Source organism: Salminus brasiliensis, chromosome 20 (genome assembly GCF_030463535.1).
Source record: "Salminus brasiliensis chromosome 20, fSalBra1.hap2, whole genome shotgun sequence".
Taxonomy (NCBI): Eukaryota; Metazoa; Chordata; class Actinopteri; order Characiformes; family Bryconidae; genus Salminus; species Salminus brasiliensis.
In genome coordinates this window covers 29,807,686-29,829,366 of record NC_132897.1, presented here as the reverse complement: position 1 = coordinate 29,829,366, position 21,681 = coordinate 29,807,686, and the positions used below count along the sequence as shown (strand labels likewise).

The window sequence follows — 21,681 nt, the reverse complement described above, 5'->3', positions numbered from 1 at the left end:
TGCATCCAAACATAATAATAAATTATATATATATTTTTAATTCTGTATGAAAAATAGATAGTACAAAAGACTGTATTGTCATCCCCTAACCGTCATCTTTTTATTCTGGTTTTAGAGCAGTTTTCAGTTAGCAAAGTTTTAAATGTTCAATTCACAGTGGGCAATGTGAGATAAAATTTTAAATCTTTCAGTGTATATCCAGCTCAAAGTGGGTCAGATCAAGTTTGGACAGAAAATGCAGTGTAAACCTCTGTTCTAAAGACCAAAACCACCACATTGGAGGAAAAAAAAGAAAATGTATCATATGTTTGCAATGTTACCCCCCCCTCTCTCTCTGCTACTGGTAGCAGTATGTCCATTTTTCTTTACTCAAGTTACTCAAGTAAATTATTATTTGATATTCTGAAATATTTTTACTTAGTCCACCAAAATAATTATTTGCTGTTAAAAAAGCTGTTCTTTTTTTATTTGTCAAGATTTTAAATGAAAAGTTGGGTTAAACCAATCAAAATTAAATTGAATGTTCATTTCTGATCTGTTACATAACAATAAATATGACATTGCTTTAATATTCTAAGCAAGACAACTTTATTTCCAAGTTATAAAATAACTTTTTAACATGCAAAAGTACTTTGTATTGGTTTCATCTGCTGCACATGCTGGTGTGCTGTACACATCCTATTTGTTATTAGCTGAGGCTAGATATACACTGTAAATCAAAAAATAAAGTAAATTGTTTAGGTTAAATCTTTTAAGAGCACATCTGATTAAGATATGGTTAAACTTAATGCAAATGAAACCACTCCTTTAGCAAGGCAAAAAATATCTCCCCCCTAATTCAATAAATGCAATCTTAAGTATAAAACAAAAAAAAAAAAAAAAAAGGTAAAAATGTGGACAGTTGTGACAGTTGCTTGTTATGGCTGGTGATTGTTGATCTATATATTTTTTTTGTCTAGTTTTTTCTCTGTATGGACACCCAAGTAAGGACAGGTACCATCCCCTGTAGGTATTTTGAAGTAGTAATAAACTCAACAGGATAATATAGCCGTTAATATAGTCTATACAGATCCATGAGAATACATCTTAAATTACTATCACTCCTATAGTTTCAATAAAGACATAACCATAAATTAATAAATAAAACATAAATAAAGACATTTTATGAGCAGAAAACCTGATGTGGAAGAGAAATAACAAAACGTAGCAGACCATCAGACATTACCTTCCACTTTCTCCCACTCAATGCAGCGGTTGGCCAGCACTTGAAAGGCAGCCCAAGCCATGGCTGCCACTTTCTGTTTCCTGGTCTGTTTCTCGTTGGAGCTGCAGTCTCTCTGGCTGCTCAAGCTGCACAGCTGATCCATGAGCTGAACCAAACCACTGCGCACCAGACACTGTTCTTCACTCCTTAAGATGCAAAAAAAGTGATAAATGTTTAAAGCTGATTTCCCCCATTTTCATCCCAATTCGGACTGCCAATTACCCAACCCATTCGTAACCCCAACCCCATACCCGCCTGCCAGCATGCAGACGCCAGTGACGGCCAGCACAGCAATGTAGCGATGTGGGGGGGGAAGAGTGCCATCTACCCACCCTGGTGGGAGCAAGGCCAATTGTGCTCTCTCGGAGCCTCAGCTGCCGATGGCTAGCAGTATGACCAGGATTCGGCCCCGGCAATCCTCTGATCATGGTAACAGCGCCTTAGTCCGCCTTAGTCTGCTAGACCGCTGTGTCTTGTGCTTTGATTTTCTCCATTTGTAGACAACGTCAATATATGGGATAATACACCAGGCCTTTAGCAATGCTTTGGGACTCTTTTTTTAGCTTCATAAATCTCTTTAACATTTTCTAAAAGTTGTTTGCATTTAGGCATGGTTCACACTAACCAATCATGAGAATAGAACATAAAGGCTTTGTGTATCTTTATTTAATGGGCAAAACACCTTTACAAATGAATTAAAGCATCTTTTACCAATTCGTTTATGATGAAGTAATCAACACAGAGGTTCACGTTTTCTAGCCTGAACTGTGGATATCAACTTATCAAATGCTAACTCAATAAAATTGAGTTCCAAAACTGTTCAAAATACAAAAATTTGTATTTAGTTTAATTAGATCACGTGTGTCTAAAAGTGTGAATGTAAAGCAGAAACTCTAGATAATTCCAAAGAGTTCACTTACATTTTCTTAAAACAGTAGTTACTTGGTGTTTGGTAATGAAGCAAAATTAGATTTTCATGTTTCTTATCATATGCTGAATCAATTTTCTCAATCTCAATGTTGTGATTTCAACAAGTCTTGGCAATTTACCGAGGCACCAATCAGAGAACTTTTACGATTTTATGCATTTGTAGGATGTAATCAGACATACAGAAAGTATTTTTAACTATATAAATTGCTAAATCATTGCAATATAAATACAACCAATCACTGGATACTGATTCCATATGTTAACACATTTTTCATGCCAAACTACTCCAGTAATATAATTTGTCATTTGCTTGCCTGGTGTAAGGGATAATGCAGAGCAGGCCAATACTGTTGGCACAGGCAATAGGATAGCGAGCACACAGAGAAACTACAGAAGTCATGGTCTCTCCAAAAGCCTCCTGAACCTGCTCCACCATACCACCACAGGTCAGCTCCTCAATCCTACAAGCAGGTACCAGATAGGGACAAATTTTAGATTCTGCAACAATCAAGCAATAACATTGAAACCCCAAGATACTGGTCCTGGACTTTTTAGCTCTACATTACTAACAGACATATGTTCATTTGTTAAAATATTCATAATAACATTGTAAAGAATGTTAATTGAAAATAATATTTAGGGTAGTATTTTATGTCTATTTGTTTGCAAGACCAGTGCTTTAAAAAATTAAGTATGCCACAAAATCGTTGAAACGTTTTGTCCTGTAACCCCTTTTTTCTCCAAGACATCATTGGATGGCCTCAAAATACAAATTTTTCTACATCCATACTACAACCAGACTCAAAAGTAACAACATTTTAACACAATATCATATTCCAATCTAAGTGTCAAAATGACACTGCCAAAACAACTTTTCTGTAATAGCGTGGTCATTGCATTGAGTATGTTTTTGACCCAAGAATAGCTCAGGTTCAATTTCACACAAAAGGTTTATTCATTCAAACACTCTGGAACTCTTATGTCTGACTTATTCTTGCAATTTGTAACATTTGTCTAACAATAGAGGATTAAACTTTAAACTGGCAACTTTGTATTTGGATCAAATATACCTGGGTCCACCCTGCAACACCATGGTGACTGGGCCCACCAGATGAGTTACTCCCCCTACTCGAACAGCAGCGGTGAGGAGTTCTCTCATATGGACCAGAGCTTGCTTCCTGGTGCTGCCTCTTTTCCAGCGCGTTTGAGCTGCTGCCAGAAAACTACTACTGGACACCTACATCAAGATCATGGTTATTACTGTTTTGTAGCATTTCTTTCATATTAATGTACAGTTTATTCCAATGAATATTGAAACAACCACACAACGGCCACAGTTTATTCCAATGAATATTGAAACAACCACACAACGGCCACATCTCCCATTTCTGTTGATCTATAGTGACTAATACCTGGCCACGTTACATGTGAAAATTACACTTTACTCACTCCACATGGTATATTTGCATACACATCTGCAGTTTGACCAATCTTTAATCATTATTGCACTAAAAATCATATGTAACGTGCCCCCCGTCCAATATCTAGTCACTACTGTCAGTGGCCTAATGCAATTATTGCACACTATACAATGAAGGTTATTATCTGAATTTATTGTCAGTTTGCACTGTTTTCTGCTGCTGTTCTTTGAGAAATGTAGTATGTTTGTTGTTATATATAGCACCTGAGGGGGAAAACAACAACAACAAAAACTACATTTCAATCTTTTCTCAACACATCTAGGATGAGAAGGAATAACAAAGTTGATTTTGACAGAGTAACATGAAAACATTTTGATGAGTTGTTCAAACATTGGTATGTGGAATATTTAACCCTTTTCTGATCCTTGTCAATTTTGAGGGAAAGAAGTGCATTTTCTATGTACATGATCCATAATCGGCATATGTTGGTTTATAGGCGTTTCATATATTTACACACAAGCAAAATACAGCAATCTGTGCTAACAATAGGCATTTCAGTTTGGACTGAAAAATTGACCTTTGTGAAAGCACTCAATCAAAGTTCAATCCAACACAATAAGTACTCTGAGAGATCAAAACAGAACTTTATAAATACCTGTGGTAAATATTAGAATATTCAATCTGTCTAAGCAAAAACATACATGCGTATACTCACTGCCTGGTCAGGAGTAGTGCCTATAAAGGCAAAGAGCTGTCCCAGTAGCACACTATAAGTTGGTTTGTCTCTGCTGTCTTCAATCGCCAGAGACTGCAGCAATGTAAATGAGCTGCTTCTGTGGCTGGTTGGGTGATGACGTCTCCTATACAATAGAGCACAGTGTGCTATTTTTTCCCCCCAAGACATCTGCATTTCTATCTTTAGGTCGTCATACCAAAAATCTATTTAAATTCACATGAATAAATCATTTGTAAACATCAAATAACAATGCACACATTACAAGGATATGTATTTAATTATTTGTGCCTTCACTTTTGACTTTCACTATACTTTTCCTGCAGATTGTAAAGAAAAGGTATCTCACCTCTGAGCTCCATGTGTAAACTCCAGGTCTTGGTTTGCAATCATTTCCAAGTCAGAGGGAGCAGACATACTGCGCAGAAATACTGGCTGCTTCACCATAGGAACCATGCTCTTGGTGTCCGACACCGATTTACAGGCTGAAAGCAAAAAATAGAAAAATTATGCATCTCTAAATGTGTGTATGTATCAGAAATTGCACGACTTCAGTATGTTTAAAGTTGAGTCATTTTATTACACAAGAAAACCTCCCTTATGAATCATACATGTGCTAAGATGCTTTTGGGAATCTTAGTCTGTTCCTGTGACATGAGCAAAAGTAGGCTAATTTTGGTTGGGTTAATTCACTGGGTAGATTCATTCAATGTGCATTAGGGCATTAGGTGCTGTGAAAATAGTAAAAACACACCACTGAAGCAAAAATGTTAAACTTCCATATACACTCATGTAAGTTCTTTCCCCACAGATGAGGTGAGCCCTATACTATACTATACTAGGAGTCTCACAGATAACGTCTGTAGCCAGTTTTCAAAGATGATTACAGAAATGATTTTGAGTAAAAATCATTTCTCTAATCATTGTTGAAAACTGGGTGGGGAGACACATTTCCCTTACGTAAGTCTTACGTAAACCCACTGCCCACTACTACACCAATTTTAGTACTAACAAGTATTAAGTACTTGTTAAGAGAAAACTGTAAACATTAAGTGTTTTGAGACCGCCATGTTGATAAAACCAGTACTTACTAAGGAGTATAATTTGTAATGGAACAGTTCTGCTAGAAGATCAATAACTTCTACAGGCATTAACTGGCCTTTTTTAAGCTTAAGACCTTTTTAGCTTAGTGTCCTATACATAGCTGAACCCAAAAATACTCAGAGAAAGAGCAAAGTAAGATGAGTACTAAGCTAACACAAATGGAGTGCTAAAGGAACGCAAAGACCCGCCTAAAATTCCAGTTAACTGAATGCCATTTGATTACACAGACATTAAACCATTCTATTACTCCAACAACTCCTACAACAAACATTCACTTCTGTGCAGGAACATCTAGGTAGTACACCTGACCTCTCGTTCAGCCTACACTTGCAGCATGTAATGACTTGGCTATACAGGGCTACCTCCTTTAAAGTACATGTAGAACACAAAGCAATTGGGAATTTCAGACTTATCATTTATTAGCTCAAAATTCTTGTTTAAACCAACTCTGACAGCTTGGTTAAAATTCTACAAGATCACAATCTCACCCTTGTGAACCCCTTTTTTAATACATACTCCCCTAAATTGTCCATACAAATACAAAATGGATAGAAAAGACCATCATGAATTTTGAACTTCTTTTTTAAAGAACACCTTTGTTTAAAACTAATTTAAGGCATTGGGAGTCAAAAACTGAGAAAACCTAGCCATGAGATCCATTATGCACTACATGGACAAAAGTATTGGGACACCTACACAAGCTTTGTCCTACTGTAAATCCATATAGCATAAAGCATTAATATGGAGTTAGTACCTCCTTTGCAGTTATAACAGCTTCTACACTTCTGGGAAGGCTTTCTGTGGGACGTTTTGCCCATTAACCCAGAAGAGATCCTGTGTCAAGGGTTCTGTGCGGGCCAGGCCAATCTTCCACACCAAACTCACCTAACCGTGCCATAATGAACCCTGACTGGAACCAAGGAGCCTAGGTCAACTCCAGAAAAGGAAACCCCATAGCATTATCTCTCCCCCGCCAAACTATATAATGCAGTCAGACATGTAACATACTCCAGATACATCTGCATGCCCATGAAAACCCATGTCATGAACCTCCTGGCCAACAGTTTTTTGTGCTGATGTTAATGCTAGTGGAGGTTTGTAACTCAAGTTATTGAGTCAACAGAGCGTTAATGACTTTCTGCACTATGTACCTCAGCACTTTGTGACACCACTCTATAATTCTGTGTAATCTGCCACTTTGTGGGTAAGTTCATATGGTTCCTAAACACTTCCACTTTTCAATAATAATGAATTGGCATCCTATTACAATACCACACTGGAATTAAGTGATCTTTTTTAGAAGGCAGACTGCATGGCTAGGTGCTTGATGTATTTGTCACAATGGGACTGAATGAAACACTTACATTTAATGATAAGGTGTGTCCTAATACTTGTCCATATAGTGCAGGTTTTAAAACGCAAACACAAACTTTGCTTGTCCATTTGTTTTTCTGAAGACATTTCACCCTGTTCTTCAAATGGTCAGAACCCCACATGACCACCAAGGAGCAGGTATTTTTGGGGTGGTGGATCACTTTTCGGCACTGCAGTGACACTGACATGTTGGTGTCCTGTTAGTGTGTGTTGTGCTGGTACAAGTGGATAAGACACAGCACTGCTGCTGCAGATTTTAAACACTGTGGTACATTCACTGTCTACAATATTAGGTGATCCTACCAAGTTGGTCCATCTTGTAGATTTAAAGTCAGAGACAGAAGATCATCTGTTGCTGCATAGTTTGTGTTGTTCATCCTCTAGTATCAGTGGTGACAGGACGCTGAAGTGTTTAAAAATTCCAGAAGCATGACTATGTTTGATCCACCAATACCAGGAAGAATGACAGATGGACAGATGGACTACTAATTATAGAATTACACAGTGCCCCTTTTTGGTAAAATGGACAATCACTATGATGAATGTCCTCCCCATTTACGACATAGGCTTGATTTATAAACACAACGTTTTAATAGACCTCCAAGGTGGGGATAAATTATATGTTATTTACATTTACATTTATGGCATTTAGCAGACGCTCTTATCCAGAGCGACTTACAAAGTGCTTTGCTATTTACCCAAGAAAAACCTTAGCTAGTTAGAATAGACTAATAATTCAAAAGATACCTCTAAGCTTAGACATTACTAAGCACACTAAGGTGACCATAGTACTCTATTCGTCCAAGTACTCTCGGAAGAGGTGGGTCTTCAGTCTGCGTTTGAAGACAGCGTGCGACTCAGCCGTTCGGACACCCAGGGGAAGCTCGTTCCACCACTTTGGTGCCAGGACAGAAAAAAGCCTGGACGCTTGTCTTCCGCGGATTTTGAGGGATGGCGGGTCGAGCCGAGCCGTACTTGAAACTCGAAGGGCTCTAGGTGCGGATCGGCTTTTGACCATTGCCATCAAGTACGGAGGGGCTGGACCGTTCTTGGCTTTCTAGGCCAGCGTCAGGGTTTTGAATCTGATGCGGGCAGCTACAGGAAGCCAGTGAAGAGAACGCAGCAGTGGAGTGACATGGTTGAATTTAGGGACATTGAAGATGACCCGTGCCGCTGCATTCTGGATGAGTTGCAGGGGCCTGATGTTATCAATTACCTGGTGTGCTTGTGGGTGTTGTGGTGAGGCTCCTGCAGTGTGGGGCAATGGTAACATGTAGAAGTAACTCAGACCGATTCATTAAGCTCTTCACTAAGGCTTTGGTTTTGGCCAGAGGGACACTTCTAGACTGCTGAATGGAGTTAACCTCCTGAAAAAATTTCTCTCTACACACACACACACACACACACACACACACACACACACACACACACACACAAACAAACAAACATTTGGGTTAAATATTAAAACAATTACAAGAATGCAGGGGACAACAGAAACAGCCTGACTCTCCAGATGAGAAAATTGTATCACAGAAGCTTCCTAACTTTAATAGAATCTCAAGAGAGCACCAAACTCAAAGGATTTGCTTTGTTGTAAAATTCAATTGTGAAAAATCTTAACTCAGGACTACTAATAGGAAGCTTCTCTAATGCAGTCAGAACCTCTAATCACGTTAATTAACCAAAGTTAACTAAACCAAAGACAATTTTGTTGGCCCACTAGAGAAAAAGGGTGGGGTATACTTCATTTAAAAGGTTTGAAGCTTACCTTAATGCCAATACTACATTCTCTAGGTCACTCCAGTCTAAAGGAACCTCCTTTAAAGAACACAGAAGTTCAAGCTCCTTCATTTTGCTCTGTAAAACAAATTATGTATTTTTTCACAATCATATATATTTTTTTAAATTATTCCAAACACTGCCTGCAGAGAAAAACTACACAACAACCTCTACTTACCTCAAAAAAGTGGTAATCATAAAAAAAAGGTGTGTTGTTCTCTAGCTTGCCGTGTTGAGCTTCTTCCACCTCACTCTGCCACTTCTGTTCAAGCTCAGCCACACTCTTAATACACACAAACACACCATAAAACAGAATCAGAGGTTACACAATAAAATCCTTCCTGAATACAGCTATCCTAACATATTGACACACATTTACATTTATTTAGCAGATGTTCTTATCCAAAGCAACTTACAAAAGTGCTTCACTGTTTACTCAGGACAAATCCTTAGCTAGCTTGTATAAACTATAACCTAAAAGACACCTCAAGCTAGGTGCTGCCAAATGGAAGATACACACACACATGCACTGTGTACCTGCAATTGTCTCTCCATGGCATTGACCTTTTTGAAGGTTTCAGCCATGATCTTGCACAGCAGCTCATGCTCTTCTCCATGCTCTTCTCTGTACTGGATATTTACCAGAGACTGCAATGCATCTATCAGACCCAAGTGCTTTATCACACAAGACACAATCACCTCCTCCATCACATCTGGTCGGATTACCTCTCTAAAAGAGGAAGAAAGAAATAGAGAAACAAAATTCAAAAAGTAAAACGTGTGGCATATGTAGGGTTGTGATATTCTGGGAATTTTCAAAGGTGGAAAATTAACCATGTGAATGAATGGGGATTAACTGAAAAATACACTTAAGTATAATCTTGGCTAAAATAATTAGATATGATACCAAAACAGCTGAATATCAAAAATGCTCCTCAATCCCAAGCACATGGCACATTACACACTGAGCTATTGAGACCCCCTGCCATTCACTGTTCATTTCTCCATCACATGTACAGTCTTCAGTCACAGACTGCTGCCCTTTAATTTGGAGTGATCTCCTGGGGATCCTTAGGTGTTATGAAAATTGTTAGCAGCAAGCCTTGGTTCCCACATTAATCCTTTTTGAGAAGAACAAAGTTTTAATTAACCACGCTTTCACGTTCTTTCATTTTCAGGCTAAGTACCTGTGAAATCCACACTTTCAATCGCCTATATCCTTAAACACAAACACCCATTAACAAATAGCTTGTGAACAAGACATTAACATAGACATTTGCTTACTTTTTAAATCTGCAGTTTGATCTTTTGTAATGCTTATTTATAAATGATTTGTTAAATTTGACAGGAAATGTTTAGAATGTTTACAGTCAATACTGTGTCCCAATATGTCCATTTAGGGTAGTTCGAGTGAAAATGCTAAATGTTGCTCACGAAAAATGAAAAAAATTAAAATGTCTTTCTTCTATCCTTACTTTATACTGGGACGGAACTGAGGGCGAGCTCTCCCAGAGAGCTCCCTCAAGCGGCCCATTATGCCTGGGGGCAGGCGGATACGTGGCAGATCACAGCAGGCACTAGACATAATTCCTGGTGGAGGCATGAGAGCATCTGTGGGGTAGGTAAACTCTCTGTCCTCATCAATGGTGAGTGGAAGGGGAGAGGGAGAGGGGGTAAGAGCAGGAGATATGGCACCATTGGCTTCCACCTGCCACTGGCATCTGACAGCAGGAGGTTTAAAAGAAAGAAAAGCAAATAATCCAATGAAAAAAAAAGAAAACAAGGCATAGTACATATATATTTTTTAAATAGCATTTAAAATACACATTTCTGATATGCTAAAATACAGCAACAAATTCAATCTCAAGTCGCCAGACCTCTGCAGGAGTTTGGAGCAGAGAAGGTCGTGGCAAGCCTCTTCCTCTCGTGTGATATCGGGACCATTGTAAAGAATGCGTAACATGGAACATGCCAGAACTGAAAGGCCCAAAGCCAGGTCAGCTAAAAATGGTAGACCACCAGAAACATCTTCTGAAGACTCCTAAAACACACACAGGAATTTTAAAAAGTAAACAATTATGAGAAGAAATATAACACATACAGTTAAGTCCAGAATTATTGGCACCCTTCAAGAAAATGAACCAAAATTAATATACTACTTTAACCAGTAATATGATGGTTTGTTTTCTTCAAAAGAACCATTTGTGAACTAAATTAACATTCTCATTCCCACTGTGCTCTTGGAGTGGTGATCTGGGGATCCTTAGGTTTTATAAAAATTGTTGGCACCCCAAGTCTGGGTTCTGTTTTGGTAATGCTCACAACAAATGAAAAAATTAAGTTAAGTTTTTCTTCAATCCTTACTTTATACTGGGACGAAACTGAGGGCGAGCTCTCCCAGAGAAATCATTTCTATTAAATAAATAAAAATTCTCTAAATATTCTCCAATTATTGGAAATTATTTGAATTTTATTTATTGTTATTTTAGGCAATTGTTTTTGCTCAGTTTCTCGAACAGTGTGAATAATTTTTGTAAATGTAAATGTAGTGTAGTAAAGGTACTGCAGAAAAAAAAAAACTTGTGTTCCCCTTAAGCCAGTACATATCCGGGGCGCGTCTGAAGTTTGCTAGAGAGCATTTGGATGTTCCGGAAGAGTATTGGGAGAATGTCTTATGGTCAGATGAAACCAAAGTAGAACTGTTTGGCTGGATCTTTCAGCACGACAATGATCCCAAGCACACTGCCAGGGCAACAAAGGAGTGGCTTCATAAGAAGCATTTCAAGGTCCTGGAGTGGCCTAGCCAGTCTCCAGATCTCAACCCCATAGAAAACCTTTGGAGGGAGTTGAAAGTCTGTGTTGCCCGCCGACAGCCCCAAAACATCACTGCTCTAGAGGAGATCTGCATGGAGGAATGGGCCAACATACCAGCAACGGTGGTTTGCAAATAAATTCTTTAGAAATCAGACAATGTGATTTTCAGATTTTTTTTTCTCATTTTGTCTCTCATAGTTGCCTACGTAACTGTAATTGCCTACCTATAATGTCAATTACAGGCCTTGCACTTTTTATAACTTGCACAATTATGCATTATATATATATATATATATATATATATATATATATATATATATATATATATATATATATATATATATATATATATATATATATATACAGTCATGCCCGAAAGTATTCATACCCCTGGCAAAGTTTGACTTAAATTTACTTTTATTTAACCAGAAGTTATATTTTTGCCTTGAAACGACACAGGCATCTCCCAGGAGATAACACGATGATGTACAAGAGGCATCATTGTGGGAAAAAGTATTTCTCAGCTTTTATACACATTTGAACAAAAAGTGGCATGTCCAAAATTATTCATACCCTTTGAAAACTGTCACAGTATATGGGAAAATCCAAAGTTCTATACCATTCCAAATAGTCCAAGCTGTTTTAAAGCATCCTAATTACCCTGATTCATTGGGAACAGCTGTTTTAATCAACTCAACAGGAGAAAAACAGCAGCTCTCTGCAGTTGGTTTGTGGACAGTCATGGCTAAGACAAAGGAGCTCACTAAGGACCTGCGGCTGTGCATTGTGGCCGCTCACAAGTCAGGAAAGGGCTATAAAGCCATATCAAAATGTTTTCAAGTTCCAGTGGCTACAGTGCAAAGTATTATTAAAAAATACAAGAAGTTCCGCACTGTGGAAAATCTCAGAAGATGTGGTCGGAAGCCAAAAGTGACACCTGTGCTGGCCAGGAGAATAGAGAGAGGTGAAGAAAAATCCAAGGATCACCACCAAGGCCATCCTGGTGAATCTGGACTCTGCTGGTGGCGACATCTCAAGGCAGACAGTTCAACGGACACTGCACACTGCTGGGTTCCACGGACGCAGGCCAAGGAGGACACCACTTCTCCAGAAAAGGCACACAAAAGCCCGCTTGACCTTTGCAAATGCTCATCTGGACAAAGAAGAAGACTTCTGGTGTTCTGTTTTATGGTCAGATGAAACAAAAATTGAATTGTTTGGCCACAATGATGTGTGCACCATTTGGCGTGAAAAAGGAGAAGCCTTCAACCCTAAGAACACCATCCCCACTGTCAAACATGGTGGTGGGAACCTAATGTTTTGGGGGTGTTTTTCAGCCAATGGACCAGGGAACTTGATCGCAGTAAATGGCATCATGAAAAAAGAGCAATGCATCAAGATTCTCAACAACAACATCAGGCAGTCTGCAGAAAAACTTGGCCTTGGGAACCGGTGGACATTTCAGCACGACAACGACCCAAAACACACAGCCAAAGTGGTGAAGAAATGGTTAGCAGACAAAAACATTAATGTTTTGCAGTGGCCCAGCCAGAGTCCTGACTTGAATCCAATTGAGAATCTGTGGAGGGAGCTAAGGATCAGGGTGATGGCAAGGAGACCCTCGAACCTCAAAGAGTTGGAGCTCATCACTAAAGATGAATGGGCAAAAATACCAGTGGAGACATGCAAAAAGCTGGTCAGCAATTACAGGAAGCGTTTGATTGCTGTAATAGCCAATAAAGGCTTTTCTATTAATTATTGAGAAGGGTATGAATAATTTTGGACATGCCACTTTTTGTTCAAATGTGTATAAAAGCTGAGAAATACTTTTTCCCACAATGATGCCTCTTGTACATCATCGTGTTATCTCCTGGGAGATGCCTGTGTCGTTTCCAGGCAAAAATGTAATTTCTGGTTAAATAAAAGTAAATTTAAGTCAAACTTTGACAGGGGTATGAATACTTTCGGGCATGACTGTATATACATACATACATACACACACACACATATACACACACCGTGTATCACAAAAGTGAGTACACCCCTCACACCTCCCCTTCGGCAGATATTTAAGTATATCATTTCATGGGACAACACTGACAAAATGACACTTTGACACAATGAAAAGTAGTCTGTGTGCAGCTTATATAACAGTGTAAATGTATTCTTCCCTTAAAAGAAAATATACAGCCATTAATGTCTAAGCCACCAGCAAAAAGCAAAAGTGAGTACACCCCTTAGTGAAAGTGAAGTGAAGTGTCAATATTTTGTGTGGCCCCCATTATTTTCCAGAACTGCCTTCACTCTCCTGGGCATGGAGTTTACCAGAGCTTCACAGGTTGCCACTGGAATGCTTGTCCACTCCTCCATGACGACATCACGGAGATATTTGGGACTTTTCGCTCCTCCACCTTCCGCTTGAGGATGCCCCAAAGATGTTCTCTTACATTTAGGTCTGGAGATATGCTTGGCCAGTCCATCACCTTTACCCTCAGCCTTTTCAATAAAGCAGTGGTCGTCTTAGAGGTGTGTTTGGGGTCATTATCATGCTGAAACACTGCCCTGTGACCAGTGCCCAGTTTCTGGAGGGAGGGGATCATGCTCTGCTTCAGTAATTCACAGTACAGATTGGAGTTCACGTGTCCCTCAATGAAATGTAACTCCCCAACACATGCTGCGCTCATGCGGTGTATGGTCTAAGCACTGACAGGCTGACCCCCCCCCCTCTTCAATCTCTGCAGCAATGCTGACAGCACTTCTGCGCCTATCTTTCAAAGATAGCATTTGGATGTGACGCTGAGCATGTGCACTTAGTTTCTTTGGACGACCAACGCGAGGTCTGTTCTGAGTGGACCCTGCTCTTTTAAAACGCTGGATGATCTTGGCCACTGTGCACTGCACTGTTGTAGCCTTGGCCATCTTCATGTAGTGCAACAATTTGTCTTTTAAGATCCTCAGAGTTCCACACCTGAGACCTAGTAACACTAACGAGTCACATGACATTTTGGAGGAGCAAATGACAAGCAGTGCTCAATTTGGACATTTAGGGGTGTAGTCTCTTAGGGGTGTACTCACTTTCGTTGCCGCTGGTTTAGACATTAATGGCTGTATATTGAGTTATTTTGAGGGAAGAATAAATGTACACTTTTATATAATCTGCAAACAGACTACTTTTCATTGTGTCAAAGTGTCATTTTGTCAGTGTTGTCCCATGTGAGGGGGGTACTCACTTTTGTGATACACTCTATATACATTTCAAACACCTCTGGGTGTTGCCTGATGGTAGAAGTTTAACAAAATACTTGAACAGAACTTGCCTGTGCTCGGACAGTGCAGGAAAAACCCCACATGGCTTTGTCTGGAGTGTTGTGTTCACGGCCACTTCTCATTTCAAAAGAGAACGTCACAGTATCTCCCTCCACCTAAGAAAAAAAAAAGACAATGTAATTTTAATGTGCAATAAATACAACCTCTGCAGCAACCTACTCTTTTTTTCTCTACAAATGTTATGCAGTTTCATTTCATTCAGTCATTTCCAACCTGCTTATATTTAGATTTGTAAGCATTGCCTTGCTACGTAAGATATTACCGTATATTATTATAACTGGAATTTGAACTTTATGTTACTAATCCAAACCGAATTCCTTAGACTGAATGAGTCTGCTTTCGCCAACGTTAAGCTTGTTTTAACCTTATAACAGATGATGTAAACAACAACAACAACAACAACAACAACAAACATACATACATACATTTATGGGCAGAGTCCATAACCTTACAGTCAACCATGTCATTTTAAAAATTGACATTCCTGATATCGAGGTGACAAATTTAAATAATTTAAGTAATTTTGTAGACATACTGTACAGCCCTAATGACCAGCCAACTGTTAAATGGTAATTTAACACAAACATACTCCAAGAATCCATTACTTTGGCACCTTATTTTACAGTTTATGCAACTTTCCAATCTGTGCATTTCTTAATCTCACCTTGGCTAAATCCTTTGGCCATCCAGTACCCAGGACACTGCGGCTGCCATATCCAAGAGTGTTGCCACCATACTCTGCCACTTTGCGACTGTTTGTGTTAGGCCCAGCATAGACAACAAGCTTCAAATATATATATAAAAAAGGGAAATCAAAATTTATACAATACACATTAAATAAAAACCTAACAGCAAAACACCACAGCAGCACAAAATAGTGTCTCACAGTAACAACATTGCATTCCACCTCTTTTCGTCTTTTTTTTTCAAAATACCTTACATTAATAATAATAAGTAATTAATTAATAATTCATAATAATCACACTAAATACTGTACATTTGGGGACTGTTAAAATGAATAGTTAACCAAATGACACATTATGATGTGTCATATGTACAACAAGATAATTACCTTATCATAGTCATATTGTGATGAGCAGCGAGGGTCAAAGCGCAAATAAAGACAGCGAGCGCCAGGGATATGGACAGTCTCTTTAAATTTGTAGTTGTCTCGCACTGGATGGACAGTTTCCACAGTTTTTCCAGCAGCCCATGGAGCAGGGATTTTAAGTCCAGTCAGGAAACCTGGTTCCTCCCTTTCATCAAGAATTCGGAAACTGAAAGAAAGGTTTATAGGTGATCTTGTGCCATATGCACACTATATGGACAAAAGTATTGGGACACCTGCTCATTCACTGTTTCTTCTGAAATCAAAGATAGAAAAGTGCTTAAAGAAAAATAACTGTCTCTATTGTCCAGAAAAGGCTTTCTATCATATTGTGGAGCATTGCTGTGATTTTCCAAGCTTTAGTGATGTCAGGATGTCACTCCACCTGATCCTCAACTCATCCCAAAAATATTGGATGGAGCGAACACAGTTCCTGCTTCACAGCTTAATGTTGGGTGGGGCTTTGCCCACACTTGGCATTGGGCATGGTGTCAATAGGTATAAGTTTATCTGCACCAGAGGGTTCTAGTAGCTTCAGCTTCTAGTAACTGAAGGCTTTAGAAGGTTTATTAGCAACTTTTACAAACTTTCAGCTGTTTGCAATAAATCAACACCAATACACAACAGAACTAATATAACAAGTGGTTTCTACAAATTCAAATGTTACATACTTCATATTTGTTTTAAAGATACAGCTCCGGAAAAAAATTAAAAGACCACCTTACATTATCTTCTCTGGTTTAAGTATTTATAGGCAATGTGTTTAGGGAAATTAACATTTGCGTTGTATTATATATATCATGCACGTTTCCCCTAAATGAAAAAAATATATATATTGCTATTTAGAGCATTTATTTGTAGAAATGAGAACTGCTCAAACCAGCTGCTCAAATAATGCAAAAAAATAAACAATAAAATAATTATAATGCAAAGAAGTTATTATTCAAATGTAAACAACACAGTTTTAGTATTTGAAAATTAAAAAATCACTATGATGAAATAACCTTGACTGCCAATCACAGCTTTCATGTCTTGGCAGGCTCTCAACTAGTGTTTCACATAGCTGTTGGAGTACAACTTTATGCCATTCATAGTATGCAAATATGTACGCAACTCAGCTTTGTTTGATGGAATGCCTGAAATAAAATGGCTGCCATACACAGAGAAGCAAATTTAAGAAAAAAAGTGAGAAATTAAGTCTTAATTTTTTCCAGAGCTGTATCGGTCCCTATATAAGGCACTACATGAATCAAACATTAACAACACCAGTAATGATAATCATATTAAGTTTATAAACAAAGAATGCTGTGAGAATTTACCTGTCATCATTACTAGCCATTTTAGCAGTATAGTTTACCGGCCCACCTAGTGGTGTAGAGACTTCTATAAATAATGCAGACTGCGTCTTCCAAAGTAGAGCAGTCTAATTAAACAAACACAAAATGTACATGTCACTCAAAATGTTCATCACATCGCAAAATATTCAAGCTATTTCTAAATTATGAGTTATGCACCCACCACAACCAATACCCATACCTGACTGGTATATAGGACAAGCTGGACAAGTTGAGGCATGAGAGCATCAGCAAGTGATAGGGTTTGCAGATTGGGGTGCATCAGAGAGGTCAAGAGTACAGGCAGTAAATGGCCCAACATGGTGGCTTTAGTCACTTGCTCAAGTCCTTTTATTCTGGAGAGAACAAGCATTAAATTGACAGAAAAGGTATAGAATTCAAATGTAAATTTGTTAAAAAGTGAGTACAAAATATAGCAGAATAAATCATTTAGATATTTTGATTTCTTAAAAAAATATTTTATGTTAGTTATAGGTTGCTTTTATGTACTGTGTCTTCTAAATTTCTGAAAGAGAATGTAGAACTGTACTTAAGCAGACTTCGCAAACTGCTCAAGATAATTAATTCTATTTAACTGTGAGCTCTGTATAAACATTTTGGACACCGCACCCCAGGAATACCATTCTGACCTTCAAGAATAGGGGTACTGCAGCACCTTTATATATGTGTTCAAATTGAGATTAAATTAGTAAGTCCAAAAATACAATAAAATAAGTACACATGTGGACAAAATCTCATTTAATAAAAGAAAAACCCACAGAAATCATTTCTGACAAAAGTAATAATAAATAAAAATGCCATGAAAATTAACCAATGAAAGTCAGACACTGATTTTCATCCATGCTTTAACAGAATTATTTAAAAAAATAAACTCATGAAACAGGCCTGGACAGAAAAGATGGTACCCTTAACTTAATATATTGTTGAACAACCTTTTGAGGCAATCACTGCAATCAAACGATTCCTGTAACTGTCAATGAGACTTCTGCACCTCTCAGCAGGTATTTTGGCCCACTCCTCATGAGCAAACTGCTCCAGTTGTCTCAGGTTTGAAGGGTATCTTTTCCAGACAGCATGTTTCAGCTCATTCAGCCAATAGGATTTAGGTCAGAGCTCATAGAAGGCCACTTTAAAATAGTCCAATGTTTTCCTCATAGCCGCTCTTGTTTTTTGTGTGTTTTGGGTCATTATCCCGTTGCAAGACCCATGAGGGATTGAGACAAAGCTTTCTGACACTGGACAGCACATTTCTCTCTAGAATCCCTTGATAGTCTTGAGATTGTATTGTACCCTGCACAGGTTCAAGACACCCTGTGCCAGATGCAGCAAAGCAGCCCCAGAACATCACAGAGCCTGCTCCAAGTTTCACAGTAGGTTCTTTTCTTGATATGCTTCTTTTTTCCATCTGTGAACATGGAGCTGATGTGCCTTGGCAAGGAGAACAATAGTGTTCTCCTTGGTTGTCTCCTATAAAGTCCACTTTGACTCAAACAACAACGGATGGTGCGATCTGACACGGATATTCCTTAAGCTTGAAGTTCACTTTGAATCTCTTTAGAAGTTTCTCTGGGCTCTTCTGTTACCATTCGTATTATTTGTCTCATTGATTCGTCATCAATTTTCCTCCTGCGGCCATGTCCAGGGAAGTTGGCTACAGTCCCATGGATCTTAAATTTCTGATTAATTTGTGCAACTGTAGTCAAAGGAACATGAAGCTGCTTGGAGATGGTCTTACCTTTACCTTTAATATGCTTGTCTATAATTTTCTCCTGAGACAACTTTCTTTTGCTTCCTCTGGTCCATGTTGAGTGTGGTACACACCATGTCACCAAACAGCACAGTGACTACCTATAGCCCTATATATAGGCCCTCTGACTGATTACAAGATTGTAGACACTGCTGATGCTAATTAGTGGACACATCTTGATTTAACATGTCCCTTTGGTCACATTATTTTTAGGGGTACCGTAATTTTTGCCAAGGTCTGTTTGAGGAGTTTACTTTTTAAAATAATTCTGTTGATAATTCTGTCCATGACAGACAGAAAGGTAGCTTTAATTCTTCTTCATGCATACATTCACGTATAGATAGCCATAGATAGCTCTCTACATGTACCAATTACTTTTTTGATATGAGTTTTAAAAAGTGAATCATTCAGCCATATGCCAAGGTACTTGTAATCTGTGACCTTTTCAATGTAGGATCCTACTAGGGTAGTGATATTCACAGAATTAGGTTATTAGGTTAAATTAGTTAGGTGTTCCAATCAAGTTTTTTTGGCCTCCGATCTAGGTACATTAATGCTGACTGACAAAATTAACCAATCTGATCTTTTTGTTTCATTAAATAATATAGCACCACAACTAAGATGAGCTATCAAATAACACTAGTAAACAGTATCTTTAGTGAACAGTCTATAGGCTAAACCGGTTTAATTTGTTTGGTAGCAACCTTTATTTAACTTTTTGGTAGCAACCTTTTTTTTTATACTTTATAGTGTTAAATATCTCAATGCAGTGTGACTTTTAAATGCTGCATTCAAATGTGTATAGTGGTACAGAACTGATAGCTGTTGCTGTTTGTCAACTACTGATGTGTAACTAGTAATGTGAAACAAGCTTTGGACTTGTGTTGCAGCCAGTGGCACAATTGTACTGGAAGAGGGAAGAATATATTCAATTGTATATCAGCTAATTATTGGACATAACATTGCGGTGTCTGTAAAAAAAGCTGAAGATGAAAATAGAATGGCTTCTACTGCAGGATATTCAAAATTCATTCCTTAAGTGCATGTGATCTATAAATGGTTACAAAGACTAAAAAGCACAAATGACACGTAGCCTAAAAACCTCTAAAGTCACCAGACTTTAGAAAAGCCTTAGGTATCTACACTGGATGATTAATAAACGGTAAGCATTGCAACTTTTCCTTTTCTGCTTCTTGACCTACAGTACTATTTAACAGAGGTGTGGACTCGAGTCACTACTCGAAAGCCAAACCCATTTTTTGACCTAACCATTTATTACCAAGTGTTAAATAATACAGAATCACATAATTGACCTTTTCATTTTAAATGAAGCTTGGTTTAAGTGTAACCTAGCAATGCTGTATGGAATAAAAAACAAAACAAAAAAAAACGTAACTTGTAAAACCTGTGCGGTAAAGATCACTGATGGAGATGCAACATCAAACTTTGTTCGGCATTTAAGAACCGAAAAAGAACGGAAAATCTGTGCTATAAAGTTTACATAGTAATTTTATACATAAAAAATGTTCTATAGTACATACTATATACCACAGTTACTATATACTATACTGTTAGGAACTGTATCACTGTGCTTAAAGCACTTTAACTAATCTCATTTTACATGCAGTTTTATTTGTTTGTGATTTAATCAAAGAAAGGTTTTAAAAGATTGCCAATATACTACTTTTTTGGTATGCTACTAATAAACTACTTTGTTAGTGTTCAATATTGAAATACACTTACATTTGATGATCTGAAGAAGTGGGACTTGTGTCAAGACTTCAGACTTACTTGTTACTTAAAACTTGAGACTTGTTTCTACCTCTGCTCTTTACACACATTTTGTACTTACTGTATATGAACCATTTTCTTTAAGAAGAACACTAAAAATTCTGTTCATAGATAATTTTATCAATAATGCAATAATGCCCTCATGGAGTCAAAGCCACACAGTAAGCTTACCTGATTTCACGATCGCTAATGTCACTGTTGATAAGAGCAGTGGTGACTTGCTGAAGAGTCTCTAGCACTTCATCACAGCCCACCAATATTTTAGCTGCCAGCAAAAGGATACTTGTCTGCAGCTCCTAAGAAACACACACACACACACACTATTGACAACTCAACCTTCAACCAATAGAGTTGGGCACTGAAAGGTAAATAGTAATGCATAGGATTATAACAAAACAAATTAGATGTGAAATTCTATTCAAAAGACCAATATACAGCTAAATCATATAACATATATTATAATAGAATCTCTGTAATAAGAATTATGTGCACAATACTGGCTCACATTACTCAGATTACCAAAAATGATGAGTGCTGTGAGCAACTGCAGTGACACAATGCAGACAATAACAAATGAGACACATGTGGGTGTAAACTCTTTAATAAACAATTTGGTCCAACACAAAAAAAATGTGTTAATGTCTGATTCTATATCATCCAATTTATAAATTATAATCGTTAAGCAGTAGTAGTAATAATAATAATAATATTACTACTACTACTCCTAATAATAATAATGCATTTCCAATACCACTTAAAACACAGATTTTATATTTATTCCAGAATGTGACTACTCATTCGTTTGCCATGACTGAGAGTAGCAGCAGTTCTAGATTTGAAAAATGTTTTGATAATTGGGCATACTAGAATGTACATAGAACTTACAGAACATGAACCTCAAACACCAGTGTCTCCTCTTTCAAAACCAAAATAA

At 37.9% G+C, this 21,681-nt stretch overlaps 1 protein-coding gene across 3 annotated transcripts in view; it reads right to left on the bottom strand.

Annotated features, from left to right (window-relative positions):
• Positions 1 to 21,681, bottom strand: part of LOC140542097 (probable E3 ubiquitin-protein ligase HECTD4) — an 87,827-nt gene that overhangs the window by 45,202 nt on the left and 20,944 nt on the right. For all 3 annotated transcript variants that reach the window (XM_072664932.1, XM_072664933.1, XM_072664934.1), the window contains exons 18-34: positions 20,919 to 21,043; positions 17,391 to 17,544; positions 17,174 to 17,277; positions 15,819 to 16,023; positions 15,411 to 15,530; positions 14,737 to 14,841; positions 10,483 to 10,646; positions 10,081 to 10,326; positions 9,143 to 9,335; positions 8,784 to 8,888; positions 8,595 to 8,683; positions 8,043 to 8,209; positions 4,698 to 4,833; positions 4,331 to 4,475; positions 3,265 to 3,431; positions 2,509 to 2,655; positions 1,226 to 1,410 (exon numbers count right to left, since the gene is read on the bottom strand). In XM_072664932.1, the coding sequence (XP_072521033.1) occupies positions 1,226 to 1,410; positions 2,509 to 2,655; positions 3,265 to 3,431; positions 4,331 to 4,475; positions 4,698 to 4,833; positions 8,043 to 8,209; positions 8,595 to 8,683; positions 8,784 to 8,888; positions 9,143 to 9,335; positions 10,081 to 10,326; positions 10,483 to 10,646; positions 14,737 to 14,841; positions 15,411 to 15,530; positions 15,819 to 16,023; positions 17,174 to 17,277; positions 17,391 to 17,544; positions 20,919 to 21,043 (2,557 nt within the window). The remainder of the gene's footprint in view (positions 1 to 1,225; positions 1,411 to 2,508; positions 2,656 to 3,264; positions 3,432 to 4,330; positions 4,476 to 4,697; positions 4,834 to 8,042; positions 8,210 to 8,594; positions 8,684 to 8,783; positions 8,889 to 9,142; positions 9,336 to 10,080; positions 10,327 to 10,482; positions 10,647 to 14,736; positions 14,842 to 15,410; positions 15,531 to 15,818; positions 16,024 to 17,173; positions 17,278 to 17,390; positions 17,545 to 20,918; positions 21,044 to 21,681) is intronic.